General features: G+C 44.6%; 1 protein-coding gene across 1 annotated transcript in view; it reads right to left on the bottom strand.

Annotated features, from left to right (window-relative positions):
* Nucleotides 1-1803: 1803 nt before the first annotated feature.
* DNER (delta/notch like EGF repeat containing) overlaps nucleotides 1804-22313 on the bottom strand; it is a 292299-nt gene continuing 271789 nt past the window's right edge. The window contains exons 13-15 of the mRNA XM_029932873.1: nucleotides 19712-19843; nucleotides 9154-9400; nucleotides 1804-2799 (exon numbers count right to left, since the gene is read on the bottom strand). Of these exons, the coding sequence (XP_029788733.1) occupies nucleotides 2688-2799; nucleotides 9154-9400; nucleotides 19712-19843 (491 nt within the window). The 3' untranslated portion in view covers nucleotides 1804-2687. The remainder of the gene's footprint in view (nucleotides 2800-9153; nucleotides 9401-19711; nucleotides 19844-22313) is intronic.

The following is a 22313-nucleotide window of genomic DNA, read 5'->3' as shown; positions in this document are numbered from 1 at the left end:
AGAAAGTGCCCATGGTTTCCGAGGACCTATAACTCATCCACTGTCCCTGACACGCAGACTCCGAGATTACAGGCGCAGCCATCAAAGCAAGCTCATTAACTACTTTGGAAATGGTCTGTATCTAAACTGAGCACAAGGGCGACAGCAACGGCTAACGTGCTGAACGCTTAACGTGCGCCGCAGGTGAGCGGAATGATCTAATTACACCCTGGAGCGGAACCCTAGCAGTGACCCTGCCTGAGGTCCTAACGTTTATCCCCATCCTCCAGGTCATGAAGCGCAGGCCCGGAGCTTTCGCCCAAGTTAGCAGGGAAACGGTAGTAGCAAGATTCCAATTTACTCTGCTACAAATCAGCTGCCCAACGGCATTTTGCCTTTCCTCCACCGTGTTCTTCGAAGCGTGACTCTATTTGTTTATTAGATGCACTGCTGGTTCAGAAGAAGCCTTGACCCTGAGAGCCAGGGTCACCATCTGCCTAACACAGAACAAACGCTCAGTGGGACGTCTTATTGCTGAAGGTGTTTGGTGTTGGCCCTTCAGGCTGTCCAAAAGCTCCCCTAATTTGCTTTAAAAAGATAGATTAGGGGCGCCTGGGTGGTTCAGTCAGTTGAGCATTCGGCTTTGGCTCAGGTCATGATCTCAGGGTTCATGGGTTCGAGCCCCACTTCAGGCTCTGTGCTGACAGCTCAGAGCCTGGAGCCTGTCCTTAGATTCTGTGTCTCCCTTTCTTTCTGCTCACGCTGTCTCTCTCTCTCTCAAAAGTAAATATAACATTAAAAAAGATTTTCAAAACAGATTAGGATTGACAAAAGATCTCTGAACAAGCCCTTAAAGGGACATCACGTACAGTGAATATAGTGAACTTAGGAAGGGTTGAGAGGGAGGGATGGAGCAGCTTCCAAAGGAAGATGGAGCAAGGTAGATATGGTCCTGGGGCGTGTGGGGGAGTAGGGGGCATGATTACCCCGCACCTATGTTCCTAGGCCCTCTCCTGTGCATGGAGGGTCTGTGTGCCACCAACAATTTCCCACGATGAGATGAAAATAAGCAAGTTCTGTGATGTTCCCAGGGATCCTCAACCGCCCGTGTTCATATTCTGAGTTCATTTCTAAACGCTTATACAAACTAAAAATATTAACATACCACACACTACCACTTAATAATCAGCGTGGGTGTGTTGCTATGTCATTTGTAGGATTAGGGACAGATGTTTGAGAGAAGAGAGGGAAAGGAAAGCATCTTAAATACTTCTTTATGCCTGAAATCCTCCTTTGCACCTGGTTTCAGGGCCTTTTCCCTGATCTTACCAAACGTTCCCATGTGAAGATCAAATGAATTTTTAAAGAAAAATGTCTCTGAGAATTTGGCACAGCATTTGGATGCAAAACAGAATTGAATATAGAGCAGTTCTAAGCTGCCTTCAAGTTCCTAAGGACCAAATCACTGTTTGCTAAGGCCATTTCACTTGACCTCCACTGGACGAAGCACGCCGGAAGACATTTCTGAACATCATCCCCACCAGCATTTCCATGCTGCAGTGCACATCAACAGCCATGCATGCTGGATTTCATGGGCAAGTTCTGGTGTACATGCTGAAGTGAGAATTCTTATTTTCTTCCCCACCTTTCATGTGTAAAGGAAGGGAGGGATGGTTCCCTGGGAATCATGAGGTCAGGAAGGCTCCCAGATGGCACAGAAATGTACTCCAGGAAATACTTAAGATGTGAAAAACAGTGAGATTGACAATCAATATCAAACACAAACTGTCTTCTGTAATTTTAGAAGAATGAGAGACAAGCGCATCCTGGACTTGGTAACATTTATTCGATATTCTTTGAAAGTAGCAAGAATCAGAAGAAGCACATATCGATCCAATACAGCCACGAACATGTCCTGGATATAAATAAAGATGCACTATGAGAAATACGCACTACGGAAGGAACTAGTACTCTCTTATATTGACTATCTCTTAGCAACGAACAACTCCAACATAAATTTTATTTATTCACAATATAAAAACCTTGACTTTTTAAAGAAAATATGGATTCGATACGATCATAATTTACCTCACGAGGCCCTTTCCCTATGCATGATTTTCAAGGCCTAGTTTGGTGACCGTTACGAAAAGGACAGAAACAAACTCAAAGAAACATCTCTGCAAGGTTCAACAAAACGGTGCAGAAATAAGTTACTTACCCATGCACAGAATAAGGCAAAGGCTAATTTCATTCGGGTTAGGAATAATAAATGTCACTAGATTCTTTTTCACGAAACAAACATTTCAGACTTCTTCATAGGTGACGGGTATACTGTTATTGGGTCATACTCTACACGTGTTTCCTAGCTACTCAGAAAGCTGGCACTCGCACGTCACATAGAAACTTCATGAAACGCCTTCTGGGTTTCATGATGGTGTCTACTGTGGGAAGAGCACGCACTAGTCGAAGCATACGGTTTAAAGAGCAAAAAGTACATTAAAACGTAATCTATGGGTTTCACAAATTTCATTTTTAAAATAGTTTTCCCAAACTAAAAGCTGCAGAAAATTAGTTCCTCAATATTCTACCGAAAACCCTTGAGAGCAGCTACCATTTCAAATTTCTTAAGCTTTTTATTTTCTTAAAAATATTTCAATGAGGGTGGTGGCCCATCATTTTTGAAAAATAACCCCCCCCAAAAAAAAAGATTACAAATCTTTTGTTTTAATCAGTGTGACCAAGGGCTTGTCATCGGGGCTGTAATCCTCATAGGCGATGGGGGTCACGTCATACATCGCAGGCCGGGATTTCTTTCCAAACCTGAAACCACAGAGAGAGAGGACTCTGGTTAGATGATCCCTGGATCTCAAGTCTTACCAAAGGCAAGTGATGTGAATAACTTAGATTCAAGAATCAGATGGAATGATAAAAATGCCCTGAAAGATACGTTCTCTAGCAAGCACAGAAATTTAAGAGACCTGGATATAACGCTGAAGGAACAGAGATATTAGTGTTCAGTGCAGGTGGTAAAAAAAAAAAAAAATGGATTTCATGAATCGTGGAGTCCAAATGAATGTTGAAGCTTCTTGGTTAAATCTTGGCAAAGCAGCCAGGCATGACAGTTCTACAGTAGGCTTTAAGAAAACGTGTATCTATCCGTCTTTTTCTTCTGAGATGCTTAACTCTCTAGAGAGGCAAGTTTATTTTATATACACTGTAGTGCCTGGAGTACAGAATGACAGGGCTGTGTTCCCCGGACTGGGCACAGACAGCCTCTCCTGTGGGACTTGTGGGGCAGCTGTGAAGGCTCAAAGATCATCTGAGGTCCCGCCATAAGGACAAGGGGAGATGGAGGAAAAAACTTCAAATAAGGAGGTTGTCCACAACCCCCATTCACTCATCATCCAACCCCACCCACCTGTTCCTTCCCCCCTACCTACCCTACCCCCCCACACACACACACATGAGCCATTGGCTTGTTTTCTCAGAGCACAAGCGGAGGACCCAAAAGATCTGTGTGTATAAAATCCCCTCATCAGCAGGACTGACGCCTAGAAGCCAAGGGGTGTCAAAATCCAATTTCAGGACTTTCTGCCAAACCAGTCTTAAGATGGAAATTATGAAAACAAAGCCAATTCAACTTCTGGGTGGTCTCTTCCCAAGGAAGGCCTCACCTTCCCTCAGTCCCTGCAGCGCAGTAGAACTTAAACAGTCCTCCACACTCACCCACCTTGCCTCCTTGTTCGTAGAGACAACACTTCTTAACTATTTCAAGTCCAACAATTCAAAAAAGAAATAAAGAACCTGAAAATTTTAAATGGCGGGTGGGATGGGCCCCAAACACTTCAAGGGGCTCATTTCCCACAGCCTCCACCCTACCCACCCCTGTCCCCGTCCCTGGTTTTTCCTTTGCTTTCTTGGAAAGCCCGCCCCCTCACATACAGCAAGGAGTAGAAGAGAGTGGGGGATGAGAAAACACTGCATTCGTCATACGATCTTTTGTTTTTAAACATCCGTCAATCTTTCGTTCTGATTCACTCAAGGTTTACCGGCCTTCAAGGGCACAAAGGCATAAACCATGCCAGATGGGTACCAGGCAAAATACAGACTTAATGAGTTCATGCATTCTGCCACCAAGCAATCCAAGGGTGTTACTGAAAGATTAAGAAGCTTTCAATGAAGTCACGTCTAAGAGGTGAAGGCTTACTGAGGCCCGGATTATGCATACATAAATGTGGGTTGGAGTCCAGCCTGTGGCTTGTTTAGCTAAATTGAAGGAGGCCTGCATATGTCTGAGGCCATGGAAAGGGGCAAGAGTGTAAAAGTAACGGGATCCAGACACTTTCTCCCAAGGCTGAAAATTTCAGAAGCTACTTTAGGGTGAAAATATTTTGGCGATCTAGGTCTCATAAAACATCCAGATCCACTGGCAACAATACACCACTAATTCATTAAAAAAAAACCTGGACAATCCCTGTGAAAAGTCCTTTGTATCTTCACATAGTAACCGGGGCACAGGGTCCTGAGGGCACTTTGATGGGAGGGTCAGCAAATCACACACAGCCTATTAGTCAGTCAGCGGGCCAAGAGGAAAAATCCAAGAAACCTAATAGGTTGAATATGTGTTTAAGATATCCATTTTATTTTTAATTTTTTGAATGTTTATTTTTGAGAGAGAGAGACAGAAAGTGAGCAGAAGAGGGGCAGAGAGAGAGAGAGAGAGGGAGGCACAGAATCCAAAGCAGGCTCCAGGCTCTGAACTGTCAGCACAGAGCCTGACACAGGGCTCGAACCCACGAACCGTGAGATCATGACCTGAGCTGAAGACAGACGCATAACCGATAGAGCCACCCAGATGCCCTGAGATACCCATTTCACTTTTTAATGACTTCAGAGTTTGAAGAAGAATCTGTTTCTTCAAAATCTAGAAAGTTAAATCCTCCACGTTACGCTATCCAGCAACAAACTATAATTCAAAGGGCTATAATCGTAAATCACAGTCATGGGGCCGAGCATTGACAAGGCAGGTTGGGGCGGGGGGGGGGGGGGGGGGGGGGGGGGGGGGGGGGGGGGGGGGGGGGGGGGGGGGGGCGTGGTTGGGACCCACTGAGAAGAACGAGGCAAGGGCTGAAATGGGGCAGGAGCAGCCACATGGCCACACGGCCAAGGGAGGAACCAGGAGCCTTGCTTTGTATGCAGACAGAGAACTGGCTGTAGGCACGGTGCTATTGAGATCAAGTCCACACCAGCACAGGGGAAAGCATCATGCTGGCCACAAAGGGAACGTGGCACTGCCTTGGAGCTGGAATCCCTGGACCAAGCTCTGAGAAGTCTATTCCACTTCCATCCAGGAGATACAGAGGTCTCCACACCAAGGGCAGTGTCTGCCACATAGAAGCTAAAATGGTTTTTAAAACACAATCAAGTGAAACAAGACTTTTCTGGAATCTCCTTCACCTATCACAGCAGCAAGCTCGCATCTAGGGAAACATGAATGCGCATTCACACTTAAACTTATAACACTACTAGCTTTTTATATTTTTTTTGTTCCTCAGAATTGGGCAGAGGTCAAGAAATAAGCTAACACCTAGAGGATTCCATTTAAACTCTCAGACATGGGGCGACTCAGTTGGTAAGGGTCCGATTCTTGATTTCGGCTCAATCATGATCTCATGGTTCACAAGATGGAGCCCAGCATCAGCTCTGTGCTTGCAACATGGAACATGCTTGGGATTCTCTCTCTCCCTCTTTCTCTCCCCCTCCCGGGCTTGCATGCTCAAGTGCTCTCTTTCTCTCTCTCTCAAAATAAATAAATAATCCTTAAAAACAAAAAACCTCTCAGGTACTAAACCAATATAAGAGTTTGCCTGTATTATGGCAGGAATATTTATGTGACTGTTCCTTGAAATAACATACTGGGTTTTTTTCCCCCTTATCATAAAGGTACATTTTACATGTGAAAAACAAATTGGGAAAATAAAGAACACTGTAACATAGATCAGGGGTTAACAATTGATAACCTACAAGCCAATTACAGCCTGTTGCCTATTTTTAAATAAAGTTTTATTGGAATACATTCTGTGGGACACTCGCATTCATAATGTGTCTCGGCTAGGTTCCCACTACAAAGGCAGAGCTGAGTAGACACAGACACCCAGAGAATGCACGGTCTGAAAAATCGGAACTATTCTGCAGGCCCTTGATGAACACAGTAAGAACTGCTCACGGTCCCCTCTCCAAAGGATTCAGGTCAGCATGGCGTCTGGCCATGTCAACCAAAACTAGATGGAATAATGGAAGGTGTGGCAGCAACAGCATTAGTGTCACGGACATCTCAAATATTATCTGCTGACAAGTCTCGCACACATTATTTCACTAAAACATGCTGCAACCCATTCTCAGGCAGGCCAGGGTTGTGCATTCTCCCAGTTCACGTGCCCCCGAAGGTCAAAAGCCAATACAGCACGGCAGGGAATGTAGGCAGATCTGACCTTGAAAAAGGCCCAAAGCTAGAGATGCTCTTTGAGAAAACATGACCGACTCCTCTCTCAGCTTTGCTGGTTCAGTTGTGTGTGATCGGGGGCTTAGAGCTGTGGGAACAGGGAGGTCTTTGCAGTCAAGATGTGGCCTCACTCTGGAGCCTGGAATGCCTGTTCGTGCCCACGGGTCACTCACAAACTCGCTCCAGCCTGAGGGTCAGCAAAGCAACCACAAAACACGCGACTCTTAATAAGAGAGAGAAAGGGGCTCTTTCACAACCCAGCAGCAGCAGCAGCAGAGTGCTGACATCAGAACCGCCAGACACTTCCTCAGCCACTCGGGACTGTCACAGCTGACCCCCTCAGGATTCGTCCTGCGTGGCTGTGAGCCGATGGCATTCAGATCCCATGCCACCACCAGGCCAGCAGCTCGGACACAGGCTGTGAATTGGGAGTTAGCCACAGGCCACTGTTGAAAACTAGGGAGAAGGTAATATCGAAAAGGGTTAATTTTTTTCAGTGCTTTTCTAGGGTTTCCAGGAAAAGGGAGTGAAAAGGGGCCAACCAGCCCGAGCCCCAGCCAGGACCTCTAGAGAGTCGTGCTGTAGAAACCACAGGTCCTAGCTGAATAAACGGTTATAAGGGAATGTTCCAGATATTTGGGAAGGTATTGTATTAACTTCAATGGTTTTATCTACAGTCACTGGTGCATGGAGGACCTGACTCATTAGGAATTCTGCAGTAAATATTTTTGATAAAAATCGGCACCAAATAAGAACCAGGTTTGTAAATGCTTTTAAGTTCATTCTTTCCTTCCAAGACTATCCAGTCAAATATCTTCCTGGCGGGCTATCTAAGCAAGAAGCTCAGAAGAATCTATCTTAAACTATTGTGGGGCTGAAACAAAATACTCTTGGACACAAAAGGATCTTAGCCAAAGGTCCCTCTGGGGGTGAGGGGAACCTGCTTTCTTGGACTCCCAGTTCATCCCAGTATAATGCCCCTGATTCTGCTCCTTCCCAGTGAACTCAGCACTTCGGGAACAGAGAGAGAAGATTCTTGAGCAACAAAGGAGCTTGCCTCCTCTCCCCCACTTTTTACACCTTCTCCTTCTCATCCGAAGACTTCAAACACCCCCAGGAGGCTGCTGCCCTGGAATGAAGGCACATCGCAGGCAGGAGAGGACATCCCCAACCCCTGCCTGACAGGGACTGTCCTTCATTACAGACCTCAGATTACAGGAAGGAGGGTCTGCTATGTGCCAGCACCTGCTGGAGACAGAAATAAAATGGCCCTTTATGTACAGGCTAGTGGAGGAGTCCAATAAAGAAGCCGTGCAGGGACTGGCCTCAGGGCTTCCTGGAGGCTGTGTTGTCAAGATGCCCCTTAAAGGAAGGAGTCAGTGATGAGCAGCATGTAGGGCCTGACTTAGAAGCAGTTTTGGGCTTTCCTTTTGAAGAAAGCAAACTTTCACAACCTCTTAGCCTCTGTATGTTCAGGCGGGATTTGGAGCTGCGTGTGTTTCGATCAAGACCAATACTCAACGTCCCCACAGAGGTGACCCAGCGACTAGTTCTCAGAACCCCAGTCCGACACACCAAGCTCCTCCGACTCTGCTACAGTGCAGACTTTCTGACTCGTGCACTTTAGATCATTCTAGCATTTAAAAGAGAAGATCGTTTTCCTTTAACAAACACTGTTGCTATTGCTTTTGTAGTAAATAGCCTTTGCAAAAGTAAAAATGTATTGGGGTGCTTGGGTGGCTCAATCAGTTAAGCATCCTGCTTTGGCTCAGGGCATTACCTCATGGTTTGTGAGTTCAAGCCCTGTGCTGACAGCTCAGAGCTTGGAACCTGCTTCAGATTTTGTGTCTCCTTCTCTCTCTGCCCCTCCCTGGCTCGCACTCTGTCTCTCTCTCTCCCTTTCTCTCTCTCTCTCTCAAAAATAAAAATTAAAAACAATTTTTTAAGTAAAAAATTGTCCAATTAGCTGATTTTGTTAGTGTTATCATAGATTTGGAGAAACAAATAGATTATTATTTGTTTGTACAAGCCCTTAATCTTTGTAATTTAATTTGATTGCCTTGACAAAGGGAGACACATCTTTTTGCAGTTGAGGGAACGGTGTTTGTGGAGGCTTAAATGGTCTGTGTTAAATAGATCAAGTAATGGGGTAGTGGGGTCTCAATGTTGTGCTCGGACACCTGACTCCTGCTCTCTCTGCAGTAGCCCTGGTGCGGTCCCTCGTCTCTCCGGGAATCTTTCCTCTAGACAAGGACACCGTTTTCTAGAATATGTACACTAACAGCAGAATGATAGCTGTTTGTCACGTCTTAAGGAATCGCTAAATCAAATGTTATTATTACCTATGCTGACTGTTCTGAGAACACAGCTCAAGACATTCCAAAAAGCTATCATCAAAAAATGTTTCCTACCCAGTGATTAAGAATCGGCTATGTATAGCACAGATAAACACAAATTAAATGAATGAATATATTCAATGCAAACAGTAAGCCAGCAGCAAATTATAAAGCAGCCTAATTACCTGTCCCCATTACACCTTGAACCTATGCTTCCATCTATGAAATCCTCTTTGCAGGTGTGGATTCCTGTTGGTAACACCGCCCTGGTCCCAGGAACGCACAGGTGGAAGCCGGATCTCCCCTCCGCCCCCTCCAGTCCCTCACGCGGCCCACCTGGCGTGCCGGATGGAGGCGATGGCGTTGCTGAACTCGCTGTCGATGCTACGACAGTTGTAGAACTCCTCGTAGGCTGGCCGGGAAGAGCCCTGGTACTCGATGCGGCTGATGCGGCAGATGCCCACGATGAGAATGATGAGCATCAGGATGAAGGCGACGCAGAGGGCCCCGATGATGATGTAGAGCGAGTGTCGGGGCATGTTGGTGAGACTCTCCGCCATGTGACCCGACTTCCACTGCAGGTCTGGGGTGAGAAAACGAGCAAAGGACTGGATGTCAGTCACGACCTTTTGAACAGGATGGTCTTCACCATCCTTGCAACCTAAAATACAAGGGCGGTGCAAGCTGGGAAGAATTATTTTCCGTGGATAACCCAGACCGAGGGCTAATGTCCTTCACATCCAAGAGAGCCTCTTACATATCATTAAGAAAAACCAGAAATGTACCATAGAAAAGTGCGCAAAGGCTATAAAAAGGAATCCAGCAATGCATACAAATAGAAAATTGTTACGTTTCATAATTCTTTAAAAATGCAATTCCTCCATCAGTTCCAAACATTATTTAAAATTTTTGATAATTGCAGTTGACACGTGTGCAGAAATGAGGATGTGTGAATTGATACTCAGCACTTCTGTAGACTTAATGGAATATCGTCGACCCAGAAATGCCAGTTTTTATCATTTATGCTGGGGAAACTGTCCTTTAAATGCATAAAGCCCTATATGCAAGGATGTTTGTTTCAGCATCAAAATCTTTAAATGTTAAATGATCAATTATTATATATTTCGAAAAAGGTTCATTAAATAAGCACAACCCCCATGTACTCACCACTCAAAGTTAATACTGTTATTAAAGTTCATGTAGGACTATTTTTGCTTTAGATTCATTCTTAGGGTTTTTAAAGCAATAAAATGTTACAGCTATAACTAGAGGCCTTACCCCCACACTCTCTCTCCCTCCCACAAATAGATAAAACAATTTATAAAAGTAAAAAATATATAGGAAACAACATAAATATTTAACTCTTTGTTGTTGTTGTTGTTGTTGTTGTTGTTTGAGAGACAGAGAGAGACAGTGTGAATAGGGGAGGGGCAGAGAGAGAGGGAGACCCAGAATCCAAAGCAGGCTTCAGGCTCTGAGCTCTCAGCACAGAGTCCGACGCGGGGCTCGAACTCACAAACCGTGAGACCATGACCTGAGCTGAAGTCCGATGCTTAACCGACTGAGCCAACTAGCCACCCCAATACTTAACTCTTTGTGAGATGGGGAAGTGTTTTATTCTTTTTACTAAAGTTTATTTATTTATATTGAGAGAGAAAGAGAGAGAGCAAGAGCATGAGCATGGGAGGGGCAGAGAGAGGGAAAGAGAGAATCTCAAGCAGGCTCCATGCTGTCAGGGCAGAACTCAATGTAGGGCTCGAACTCATGAATTGTGAGAATATGACCTGAGTATCAAGAGTTGGATGCTTAATTGACTGGGCCACCCAGGCGCCCTAAGAGATGTTTTGTTCTAACAGAAGAACAAAAAGCAGTTGGCCAAACAGGATCTAGCCATATAGACAGTCACATGTGAGCTCAAAGTGTCTGTCTATACACTGAAAAACTCAGGACAGACTGATAGTCATGATGAACGTTTGCTGCCTTCCTACTATGTTAAGCTCTTTGAAAATATCTCACTTAATCATTACAACCAATTGATAATTCATTATTTTCTCTCTCTGCTTTATAGGATATTGGCATCACCAGCTGAGTGAGTTCAAGTCCAGATCCAAGTCTGCCTCACACAGCAACATGCAGAGATCACTGGGAAGCAGAATTACAAGTGATTTTTATTTCCTTCATTATACTTCTCCATCTTTTCCAGAATTTTTCAAAAGAATAATATATTACTGTAAAAAATATTTTAAAATAAACAATAAATTATTTGAAGAAAACATCCATGGGATTTTCTTCCAGCATAACAGTGGAAGAAGTGTGAGCTTTGGGATCACACCAACCTTGCCTTCAATCCTAGCTGCAACATTTACTCCACCTCCCTGAGACTTGCTTTCTTCATCTTATAAGATAAAAACAGCAACATGTACCCCATGGCTTATTGGGAGCCTAAGTTAGAAAACATGTGAAGAAAAGTAATAAAGTCCGCCGCTTGGCATGTGGTGGGTGGTCCTAAAGAGGATCAAGTGTCGTGGTGGAAGAGAGATAAAGGATAAGGAGAAGCAGGACACTGTCCTCCAAGGCACGAGCTGTGAACTCAGGATTACTGAGCAATGCCCTGTGCCCTTTCAAAAAACACCAACCTGTAAGAGCAGGAAAATAAATGGACAAATGGGACATAATCTCCTGCCCAACACAGGTCAAGTGTGTCAAAGTATGTCCTATTTATAGACCTGCACACATGTGGAATGTTCTGGATAATGTGAACAAGATTTGAAAGGAAGTTTGGAAAATAAAAAGGGCTAGATACAACCAAAGAGAAGCTAAGTTCATGTGGGAAAGGAATGTCTTCTGCACTTGACTCACAGCACCAGTACCTAGAGATGACAGTTTTCAAATTACGACTATGAAGCCTGGAAATAGGTTTCAGGCATAGCTGTGGACAGGCCCATCTTCCCATGAATTGCGCAGACTCTTCTCACTGGGCCAAGCTCTGCAGGACTGTTTGCGATCTGCAGGCATGTACATGCTCATCCAAGCTACATCCCAGTGACCATGGATCTGAGAACCAGCTCTTCTTTACCTTGAACAATTATAACCTGAAGAAGAGCACAGGGAGACACCTGCACAAGGTCAAGCATCCAGACCCCCTTCCTAGAAGCCTAATGCCAAAGGGACTCATGCCGGCAAGCCTGATGGCCTCTAAGAGTTTGAGAAGAGTGAGATGAATGAAGTATGTTCACACAAGATCTCAGACTCCTGAGTTTTTACCAAGTCCCCTGAGGTCTGGTTTTGCCATGTGAGCCTGCCTGCCTGAGCTCACGAGGCCCATGCAGCAGTGGGACAGACCAGGACCGCATTCACGGCTCTGTCCAAACCAACTCACATACACTCAGACAGACAGACAGAAATAACAGCAAGTGAGCAGTTGCTGCAGAGGAGAGAAGGTGTGAAACAAGAACTAAGCCTCAATCCCGGAGAAGAGGCATTTCATTTGGCAATACCTGGTACACACTGAGAGAGAGAGAGAGAGAAGAGAAGAGTGACTCACTTGATTTCCAAGTATTTCAACCTTCTCTGAAAAATTCAATTGTAGGCTGGAGTCCAATGCTCACACTGCACCGTAACAGCCATTTAACATCAACACAAGGGCAGCCAGCACCATTTCTACTCCAACTGGGTAGAAGGCTCCACTCCGATCACTATGTCAGGGGCACACAAGTTCCTGCTGAGCCCGCACCGTTGATGTGAACAGTTTACCCATAGTATCAACTGTGCATCCACAGTGAGCACACCCCCATGGCCACTGCTGTGGACAGACAACAGCACTGGGTTCCGTGCTCAGCCCCGCGTCCCAGGCCTGAGCTGCCTACACACGTATGCTCCTGACCATCTGTGCCACTTCCCCAGACTCTGTAGTCCAGGCTGTTTGAACTTTTGGGAAAACTTTCTTGAAATTCCTCTGAAAAGCTCTGCTTCCCTCCTACCCCTATCCCTGCTTTTTTTTTTGTTTTCCTACCTTACTGTCGGCTGAAACTTTCCTGATAGAAGGGAATGTGGCTGTTTTACACACTAATCAGGTGGGAACCAGGCTGAATCTGAGTAAATCCAACCTTGATCTGGAAGCAGCAAGAGGATCTGCACCAAGTGGCCAAGGCAGTCACCTCCAGTCCTGACATAAGTCATGGGACCCTATCTCTCTGCCACCTCTCAGAGTCCCATTGCATGAAGCACTCACTACACCAGACACAGCACAGCTCAGAGCTGTGCACTGGAAGATGCTCCACGGAACCGTCCCATCAGCCACAGCAGGTGCATGACCAGGGACGCATGCCCACAAACTGGTCAGGAGAAACATTGCGCTCACGGGTCTATGAGACCATTTGTAATTAGGTTTCATACTCAGTTTGTTCAAGGTTTTGTGCTTTCCAAAGCATGTTCATATTTACATGTCAATGGGTCCCAAATGCACCCCTGGAGCTAGGGAGAGAGGAGGCTTGACTTGAGCAGCTGCAGAGGGTCAAATGGACCATCTGTGGCCAGGCTGAGAACAAAACCAGACCCAGCAAGACCTTCCACCCCATCAAAGAAGATGCCATTAGGTTTATAAATTTCATTCTAAACCACATTGCCTATATCTGTTTTCTAATTTTCCTACGTGAACATAGCCAGGCTCATTCATGTGTTCACCTGTATTTAAAAAGATAGTAAGTGTGTGACATGTGGACATCAGATGGCTAGATAATTTTTGAGACCATCTGCTGCTAGACGAATTGAGAGGAGAGCTTTCAAATTGCCTTATGCTTTCTATAGCTAAGAGTTATTTGGACAAACAAGGCAGTCCATGAGATCAGAAATCTTCAGAGGAGGACAGCACAGGAAAGGAATGGAAAGAATAGTTCACCTTTTTCATAGGATCCACTTGCTGAACAACCATTAATTAGGCACCTACTGTGTGCCAGGCATAGCACTAGATGCTTGGATAAAGAGCAAGGGAAAGTACACAGTTGGTTTCCAGAGCCCTCAGTCTTTTGAGGGGTACAGGGACCAAAGAAATGATCCCAAAGAAGCTATAGACACACACGTGTGCCAAGCCAATGAAGGACCCCCTCCACAGTGCTACTGAAAAGGACAAGAAGATCTCCATCTAACTGGGGAATTAGGATTGCTCTAGAAGTGAGGGTCCACAGGAAGCTGGGCTCTCCAGGGAACTAGGTAATGACCAGAGATGAGGGAGAGCAAGAGGAACATGGTCCCAGGAGAAGACTCCAGAGAAAGGGAGGAGTTAGGGAACAGGACAGAGACTGGAAGGGCGACAGCGTGGCTACTCGAGGGAGCAAGGGAGTGAGCCAGGGGCTGGCTGAGTGAGGAGGTGTGCTCTCCCACAGTCCCACGGGCCATTGTGTGGGCTTTGGTCTTCAGCCATAAATGCAATTCAGTAGGAACTTGGCACTGTCGGGGACAGAAACTGGTGGGAAGAAGGGTCTGAGTATTCAGATTTGCACTTTGAAAAGATGCCTCTTCCAGGCATAACCATGTGGATGAGTCTGAGGACATTATGCCAAGTTCAAACAGGTCAGATACAGAAAGACAGATACGGCGTTAGCTGGCTCGTATATGGATCTAAAGACAAACAGAAAGATGAACTCATAGTAACAGAGATCAGAATGGTGGTTAACAGAGAGACAATGGGAGATTAGAAAAAAGTGGGGGGCGCCTGGGTGGCTCAGTTGGTTTAGCTTTCAACTTTGGCTCGGGTCATGATCTTGCAGTTTGTGAGTTCAAGCCCCATGTCAGGCTCTGTGCTGACAGCTTAGAGCCCAGAGCCTCCTTCAGATTCTATGTCTCCCCATCTCTCTGACCCTCCCATGCTCATGCTCTGTCTCTCTCTGTCTCTCAATAATAAATAAATATCAAAAGTTTTAAAAAAAGAAATGAAACAAAGAAAGTAGAATGGTGATTTCCAGAGGCTGGGGGAAGGGGTCACACAGGGGGTTACTGCATCATGAGGATGGAGTTTCTGTTTTGCAAGATGAAAAGAGTTACAAAAATGGATGGTCGTAAGGGTTGCGCAACAGTAAGAATGTACTTGATACTGCTGAACCTGCCACTTGAAATGATTAAGATAGTTAATTTCATGTTCTGTATATTTTGCCATAATAAAAAGAACTGGAACAAAATTTAAAAAGAAAAGAATACACGTACTTTTAGAAAACAAAAAGAAGGGGGCACCTGAGCAGCTCAGTTGGTTAAGCATCTGACTCTTGAACTCGGCTCAGGTCACAGATCTCACAGGTCATGAGTTCAAACCCCACATCTGCCTGTAGTCGTCTCTCCCTCTCTCTGCCCCTTCCCCGCCTGCACTCTCTCTTGCAGTCTCAAAATAAGTAAGTGAACTTAAAAACAAAAAGGAAATAAAAGATGCTTCTGGCTGCATATAAAGACAGGGCTTGATGGGCTAGATTGGAAGCATGTGGTAGTAAAATGACAAGGTAGATCTGCATAAACCAACATGGATAAACATCCTTCTAGTTTTTTGCAAATATCAATATATTGTGAACCATAAAGGCAAGATGTTAAACAGTATGTATAGAATAGTCCCATTTTATGGGTGAAAATAAGGACTTATATATTGACTGTCTGCATCTCGAAAAATAAACAATATATGGCTAATAGTTGTTACATTGGGGGAGTGAAGTGGAGGTCTGGATGAGAAGGAAGGTCAATTTTAATTTTTAAAATATCCTAGTTTAGGGGCACCTGGGTGGCTCAGCCAGTTGAACGTCCGGCTTTGACTCAGGTCATGGCCTCACAGTAAGTGGGTTCGAGCCCCGCGTCAGGCTCTGTGCTGACAGCTAGCTCAGAGCCTGGAGCCTGTCTTCAAATTCTGTGTCTCCCTCTCTCTCTCTGACCCTCCCTGCTCACACTGTCTCTTTGTCTCTCTCAAAAACTAATTTAAAAACATTAAAAAAATAAATTAATAAAATAAAGTATCCTAGTTTATACAAAAATGAGAACCAAAGCACCCAACCAATTTGTACAATAGGGACAGTCCATATGATGTAACCATGTGATGGGTGTCTTCGACCATTATGGAATTCCATGCATTTTAGGGAGGAGGGTCCCAAGAGGCTCCCCTTTTCCCTGGGTCCCCAGAGCTGCCTGTACAAAACCTACAGAAACCCCACCATCTCTGATGAGCCACCCTTGGATTAGGAGCCCCTCAAGGCAGAGTTTGCTTCATTAATCTTTATATCCTGGGCGTGGTGTTCAGTGTCGATAATAAGAGGGCCTTGATTATTAGTTGAGTTACAAATCCAGGATGGCCTATTTGCCTATTTGTCAAAGGCAGAAATCATTAATTTAATAGTTTATCCAGAGATTCAACTGTTCAATGCACGTAACTGTCCACCTGTCATTCAGCAAGACCAACTGGAACACCGACTGTACAGACCTCACAGTTCTTACACAGATGATAACAAAACACTACTATATAAGCATTTATAGGAGGTATTATTTTTTAGACCTTGAATCTAGGAAGGCAAAATTTTTAATTAGAAGCCAAAATCAAAATTGTTATCAGTGTCAAGATGGCAAGAATGGATAAGAGCAGGTGAATTTCACTAGGTTGTTTTGGTGCTTTCTGGAACACGGGCTTTGCATTTGCTTCAGAGTGTGTATAAAACATAGTAACTATTTAAATGATCCTTTTAGGTAGTTCTGGGTCAGTTTTCTTGGTGGTTTTGATACATCTTCATTGCCTGCTAGAGTTTTACTCCTTATTACTGGACACTAACTCGAAAGGGGCAAGTTTCTAGGAAATGTTCACTACTGGGCTAATCGATGTGCAGTGAAGGAGAAAGCTGTTCTAAAATCTGAAAGGTGAGCACTCCAGGCATAGGGCAGGAGGTGGGTAAAGGCCTTGAAGGCAGGAATCAGCTTGACCTGTCCAAGGAAGTGAAAGCAGGATGATGTGGCTGAAGTAGAAGGAGCATGGGAGGGATGCAGGCAATGTGGCCTCCGGAGGCAGAAGTGAGGATAATGGGAGGCTCCTTGACCACCTCCTGCAACTCACGGGCCTCCTTGCTATGGAGCTTATGCGGGCTGTGGCTCTCCCTTTTTCTGCGTACATCTGAGCCTTCCTGTTGAGGTCTACCCACCCAACCTTGCACCATCCAGGCACCCCCCTCTTGGTTCTGCACACTTGGGAAGATCACAGACATTCAGGGTTAAAAAGGGACCTCAGAGGGATGGGTCCCATGGCTTGCAAAGGACTGGAGCCTCTTATCGTCCTTGGCCACTCTGCTTCCGCTCCTGGTCCTTAGATCCATTCCATTTGATTCAGATCCAGTTCTGTAGACACTGGACATCAGCTACACATCACAGCAAATCTCAGGTGCACATTCTTCATTCTTACCTTCAGGTCAAGGATGGAAGCATCCAGCACTGGAACCCAGCTGAGCCTAATCTGTGATGACATTGATTTTAATGCCTTTGCTCTAATAGAGAGGCCGAAATGAGATCACCAAATGCAAAGTGCTATTCTGGGCAAACAGGGAGCTCAAGTGTGAATCAAGAGTAGTGAAACGCTCCCTTACATCCAGCCACTCAGTGCGGTCCATGCCCTTAGCATTCATCACCCAGAAAGACAGTTGCCAAAAGTTGGTCTTCCCAAGGAGTAGTTCATGGTACATTAGCCACAGTAAACTAGCATTTATTTAGTGCCTACTGCATTGCAGACATCTGCACATATTTGCCTGCTTTAATCCTCACAGCTCCTCCGCATCACCATCATCATCTTATGAGTGAGAATGACAAGACTCCAACAGGCACATTTGCTTGCCCAGGTCGCACAGCTGGAATACGATGGAGCTTGAATTTGAAGTCACCTTTATTCTTTTCATTTTTCCATCCCTGTATATCTTTTGCTTATATTATCATCACTGGAAGGAAGTAAAATTTAGATTTTGTTTATCATTACAGGACTTTACTTAAAGCTTCTTGAGGGCATCTTGTGTGTTCCTAACTTATTATCCATACTTTCATATATATACAATATATCTTCATAATTAAGATTTAGAAGTTATAGGGGCACCTAGGTGGTTTGGCTGGTTGAGCATCTGACTTTGGCTTTGGCTCACGTCACAATCTGCAGTTCATGGGTTCGAACTCCCCCCCGCCTGTCTTCCTCTTTGTCTCTCTCTCAAAATAAATAAGTAAACTTTTTTAAAAATGTATTTAAAAGTTATAAATAGATATTATTCTGCTCTAAGGCACAAAATTTGTCATTTCCAACAGAATTACCACATTGTAGAATGACGACTGGTCCCATTAACTGGTAAGTAAACTGAATCTCAGAATAATTCCATGCAGCCACACAATGAGTGTCACACCAGGGGAAGAACCAAGGTCCTGCTGACCTAAGTCTGGGATGCTTTCCACCAAAAGTCCCACCAGACTGGACTTAACATCCTATACCTACTCTTTTCCTAACATCCTACACCAGCTCGCAGCCATTAGCATCCATTTCTATATCTTTCTTCAGCATGAGCATACTCCTCACGCATCTTTGGCAAGGCCATTCGGTCCTAAGACCACGCTGCATAGGGGTGTCAGGTTGGTGATGGAGAGACCTAAAAATAACTACTTCCTTCCCTCTCAGTCTCTCAGCCAAGAGCAAAGACTAAGAGTGAGCAGGTAGGAGCCCCAGTGATATGACTGGTCAACCAGATATTGGAGTCTGTGACCGCCCACCTCAGATACAGGAAGAATGAGACAGGCCCATGCAGCCACAGGCAGTGCCGGACCCCCTGGGAGAGCTTATTCTTGAAACACAGAATAGAGGAATAGAGGTCACAGCAGCCAGCCCCGGAAGGAGACAGACAGACAGACAGACAGACAGGTGGGGCTATATACATATGTATTTGCCAGCTTCCAAATTCACACAACAGATGAGCTATCTCTACCTGAAGAAAAGAAGGGGAAGACCAAGAGCCCAGGGAGAGTTTTTATTGAAGATCAACTGTCCTGATGAATTTCAATTAGAAGAAAACACCTTTCCTGGCTGAATTTTTACCAGTTTCCAAAACAATAGAAAACCTAATTCTATGTCACTTCTCATTTTTACCTCCATCCCAATGGATGCATGATTTTTAAAAAATTAATGTTTTTATTTATTTTGAAAGAGAGATAGAGAGCAGGGGAGAGGCAGAAAGAGAAAGAGAGAGAGAGAGCATCCCAAGCAGATTCCACTCTGTGAGCACAGAGCCCAACGCAGGGCTTGAACTCACAAGCCTTGAGATCATGGCCTGAGCCAAAATCAAGAGTCCGACACTTAACTGACTGAGCCACCCAGGCGCCCCACAGATACATTATTTTAGGATGTGATATCCTGATTATGACATTTTCGAACTTCTGGGAGCTCATCTTTAGAGAACAACTTGCTCTAAGCAGCTCAAAACATTTTTTCAGATTTTCTCTTACCCTCCTCCTCGCCAGACTATCCTCCAGGCAACCGATGGAACCTAATACGTTTGAAGACACTCGAAGACATAAATGCAAAGCGAATTTATATTCCGTGTGCTTTTTCATGTTTTTAACACAAAGCCTCTATTTTTTGATATGATTCTAATGCTTCTGAGTTAGGCACATTTTTGGCTGCCTGAGGAGCAGTGAACTCTGGATGACATTTGCACATTCGGCTCTCAGTAGAAAGGCTGGATTCAGACTCGGTAAGCAGGGGGGAGGGGCAGAAAGCAATGAGCAACGGTACTCCTCCGGGACTCGCGCTAGCCCTCTGGCCCCACTGCTCATCTGTGGGTGATGGAGGCCACCTGGACACGGTCAGTATCCTCTTTGTGTTAAATGAAAATGTGGTGTTCAAAACCGTAGAAATACTTACGGATCTCACAGTTTGCACCCACCCAGCCATGGGGGCAGTGGCAGGTGTAACCATTGGGCTGGTCCAGGCAGGTTCCAGCATGGTGGCAGGGGTTACTGTCACATTCATTGATGTCGATGTCACACTCTTCACCTATGGAGAGAAGGAACATTAGCGAGGGGACAGCTGGTTGCACTCTGTCACATCACTTCTCTGGCAAAGCGGAGATCTGAGGCTGAGACCATGGTGTCCAGCAATGGAGCCCAATCTGCAGTGTATGTAAAGTGTGGAATCATCCCCAAAATTCCAGACAAGGGACCTTTTGCTTAAAGAAGACTTAAAAAGAAAAAAAAAATAGCACTGGTAGAAAGAATCTCCTTTAGTCAAATAGTTAACTGAAGCTGATTCTTTTGTCTAAAAAAACCTTTTGAAGTTTACTGGAAAAGTGAACTGCAGTTCTTGATTTTATTTAAGAAGTCTATTTTGGGGTGCCTGGGTGGCTCAGTCGGTTAACCCTCCAACTTCAGCTCAGGTCAGATCTCACGTTTGTGGGTTCAAGCCCCGTGTCAGGCTCTGTGCTGACAGCTAGCTCAGAGCCTGGAGCCTGCTTCTGGTTCTGTGTCTCCTTCTCTCTCTGCCCCTCCCCCTCTCATGCTCTGTCTCTCTCTGTATCAAAAATAAATAAAGCATTTAAAAAAAAAATAAGTCTATTTTTGGGTGCCTGGGTGGCTCAGGCTGTTAAGCGTCCAGCTTCAGCTCAAGTCATGATCTCATGGTTCGTGGGTTCTAGGCCTGCCTTCAGCTCTGTGCTGATAGCTAGCTCAGAGCCTGGAGCCTGCTTCAGATTCTGTGTCTCCCTCTATCTCTGACCCTCCCCTGCTCATGCTCTGTTTCCCTTTGTGTCTCAATAATAAATAAATGTAAAAAAAATAAAAATAAAAAAAGAAGTCCATTTTATTTTGAATTTCATCAGCTGACTCTTCTTATTTATTTTTCTCAAACTCCAGAAAGCTAAAAACTCACAGTTTATGATTTTTTTTGTAGCCAAGTGTTTGAGAGTGTGAGTCTGGACATGTGACTGTTTTCTGGAAAGTTCGAGGGCGCAGCTGTGTGCCCAGCCAGTCATTTACGAAAATTTACTTCAGTTTCCAAATCCCTGGTTGTGTTTCTGAGAAAGATTAAGATGCACAAGAAGAACATCATCTCCCCCTAAGAGAAGGCAGTTCTGAGGTCCAGTGTTAGCTCAGCTCTGACACAATCTTCTCCGGGAAATGGTGGCCCCAGAAAAGCCGCCTTCATTCCAGTATACTTTTCCCCTCATGATGAAAAATGCGATCTGGAGCTCTTGACCCTGCCTAGACTCAACATTTTGGGACATCCTTGACCCCATTAGAGAGAGCTTGGTTTGAACCAACAAACCTGAACATGCGCTGATGTCACTGTGGTCCAAACACCAACTTACAGGAAATAGCTTGTTCACACGAGTTACACAAACAAAGCCACCGTCACCGATTCTAAGCTCTACTGCAAGCCAATACGAAATGGGTAGGAGTCTCAAATTGAAAGGCATTTCATCAATTGAGGCAATCTCTCTTAAAAGTTTGGAAATGAGAAAAAGAAAATTTTTAAATGTAAATCTATTTGCTTAGATACATGTAAAAAGTGACAGAGGCGTCTGGGTGGCTCAGTCATTTAAGCGTCCGACTTCGACTCAGGTCATGATCTCAGAGTCCGTGAGTTCTAACTCCACGTCAGGCTCTGTGCTGAGAGCTCAGAGCCTGAAACTTGCTTCAGATTCTGTGTCTTCCTCTCTCTCTCTGCCCCTCCCCCGCTCATGCTCTGTCTCTCTCTGTCTCAAAGATAAATAAACATTTTTTAAAATGTAAAATAAAAAATGATTGTCAAAAAAACGAAACAAATTAAAAACAAAAAACCCCATAAAAACTTACCTGTAGCACTGCTACACTCATAGAGCAAAGGAGCAAAATCAAATATTTTATCCATTTTCAAAGGCAATGTTTCAGTGTACCCTTGAGTATCCAGGCTTAATTAGTATTACTCCTCGATTTGCGACCAGTTTACCTCGCATTTATAAATCCACCATATGCTGCTCCCAGCCCACTTCAGAGGAGAAATCTCACACTGAAATATTTCATGTCTGTTTCATTTCACACTTGCTTCTTACCTGGCATCTGACGCTTTTATTTTTAAATAAGTAAAATCTGTCGAATAAAACATTTACTACTTCAAGGCCCTACTAGCTTGATTATAATTCAGTAGTGTCTGAGTAAATTTGTTTCCTGCAATAAATATAGTCATTTACATCAATAGGAAAGACATGAAATTGATTGCCTCTCACTAGCCTATTTCAAAGGTTGTCTTTCTATTAATGGGGCAATCGCTCTGGGTGGAAAAGGGCATAGACTAAACGATTACAGCTGGCATTACATGGTAGACTAGTTGAGGAGACACGTAAACAAGAACGTGCTGAGAAACATTAAAGGGATTAAATCAAAGGCCTTGACAAATATGTACCTCAGAACGACTTTCCCACCATTTAGGAAGACAAGCTTAATTGAGGTATTTATCAGACAATAGCTGTCTTTAGCTGGCAATCTGAACA

This window comes from Suricata suricatta, chromosome 3, assembly GCF_006229205.1.
Source record: "Suricata suricatta isolate VVHF042 chromosome 3, meerkat_22Aug2017_6uvM2_HiC, whole genome shotgun sequence".
Taxonomy (NCBI): domain Eukaryota; kingdom Metazoa; phylum Chordata; class Mammalia; order Carnivora; family Herpestidae; genus Suricata; species Suricata suricatta.
Note: the sequence above shows the minus strand (reverse complement) of the source record. Positions and strands in the feature narration are given on the sequence as shown.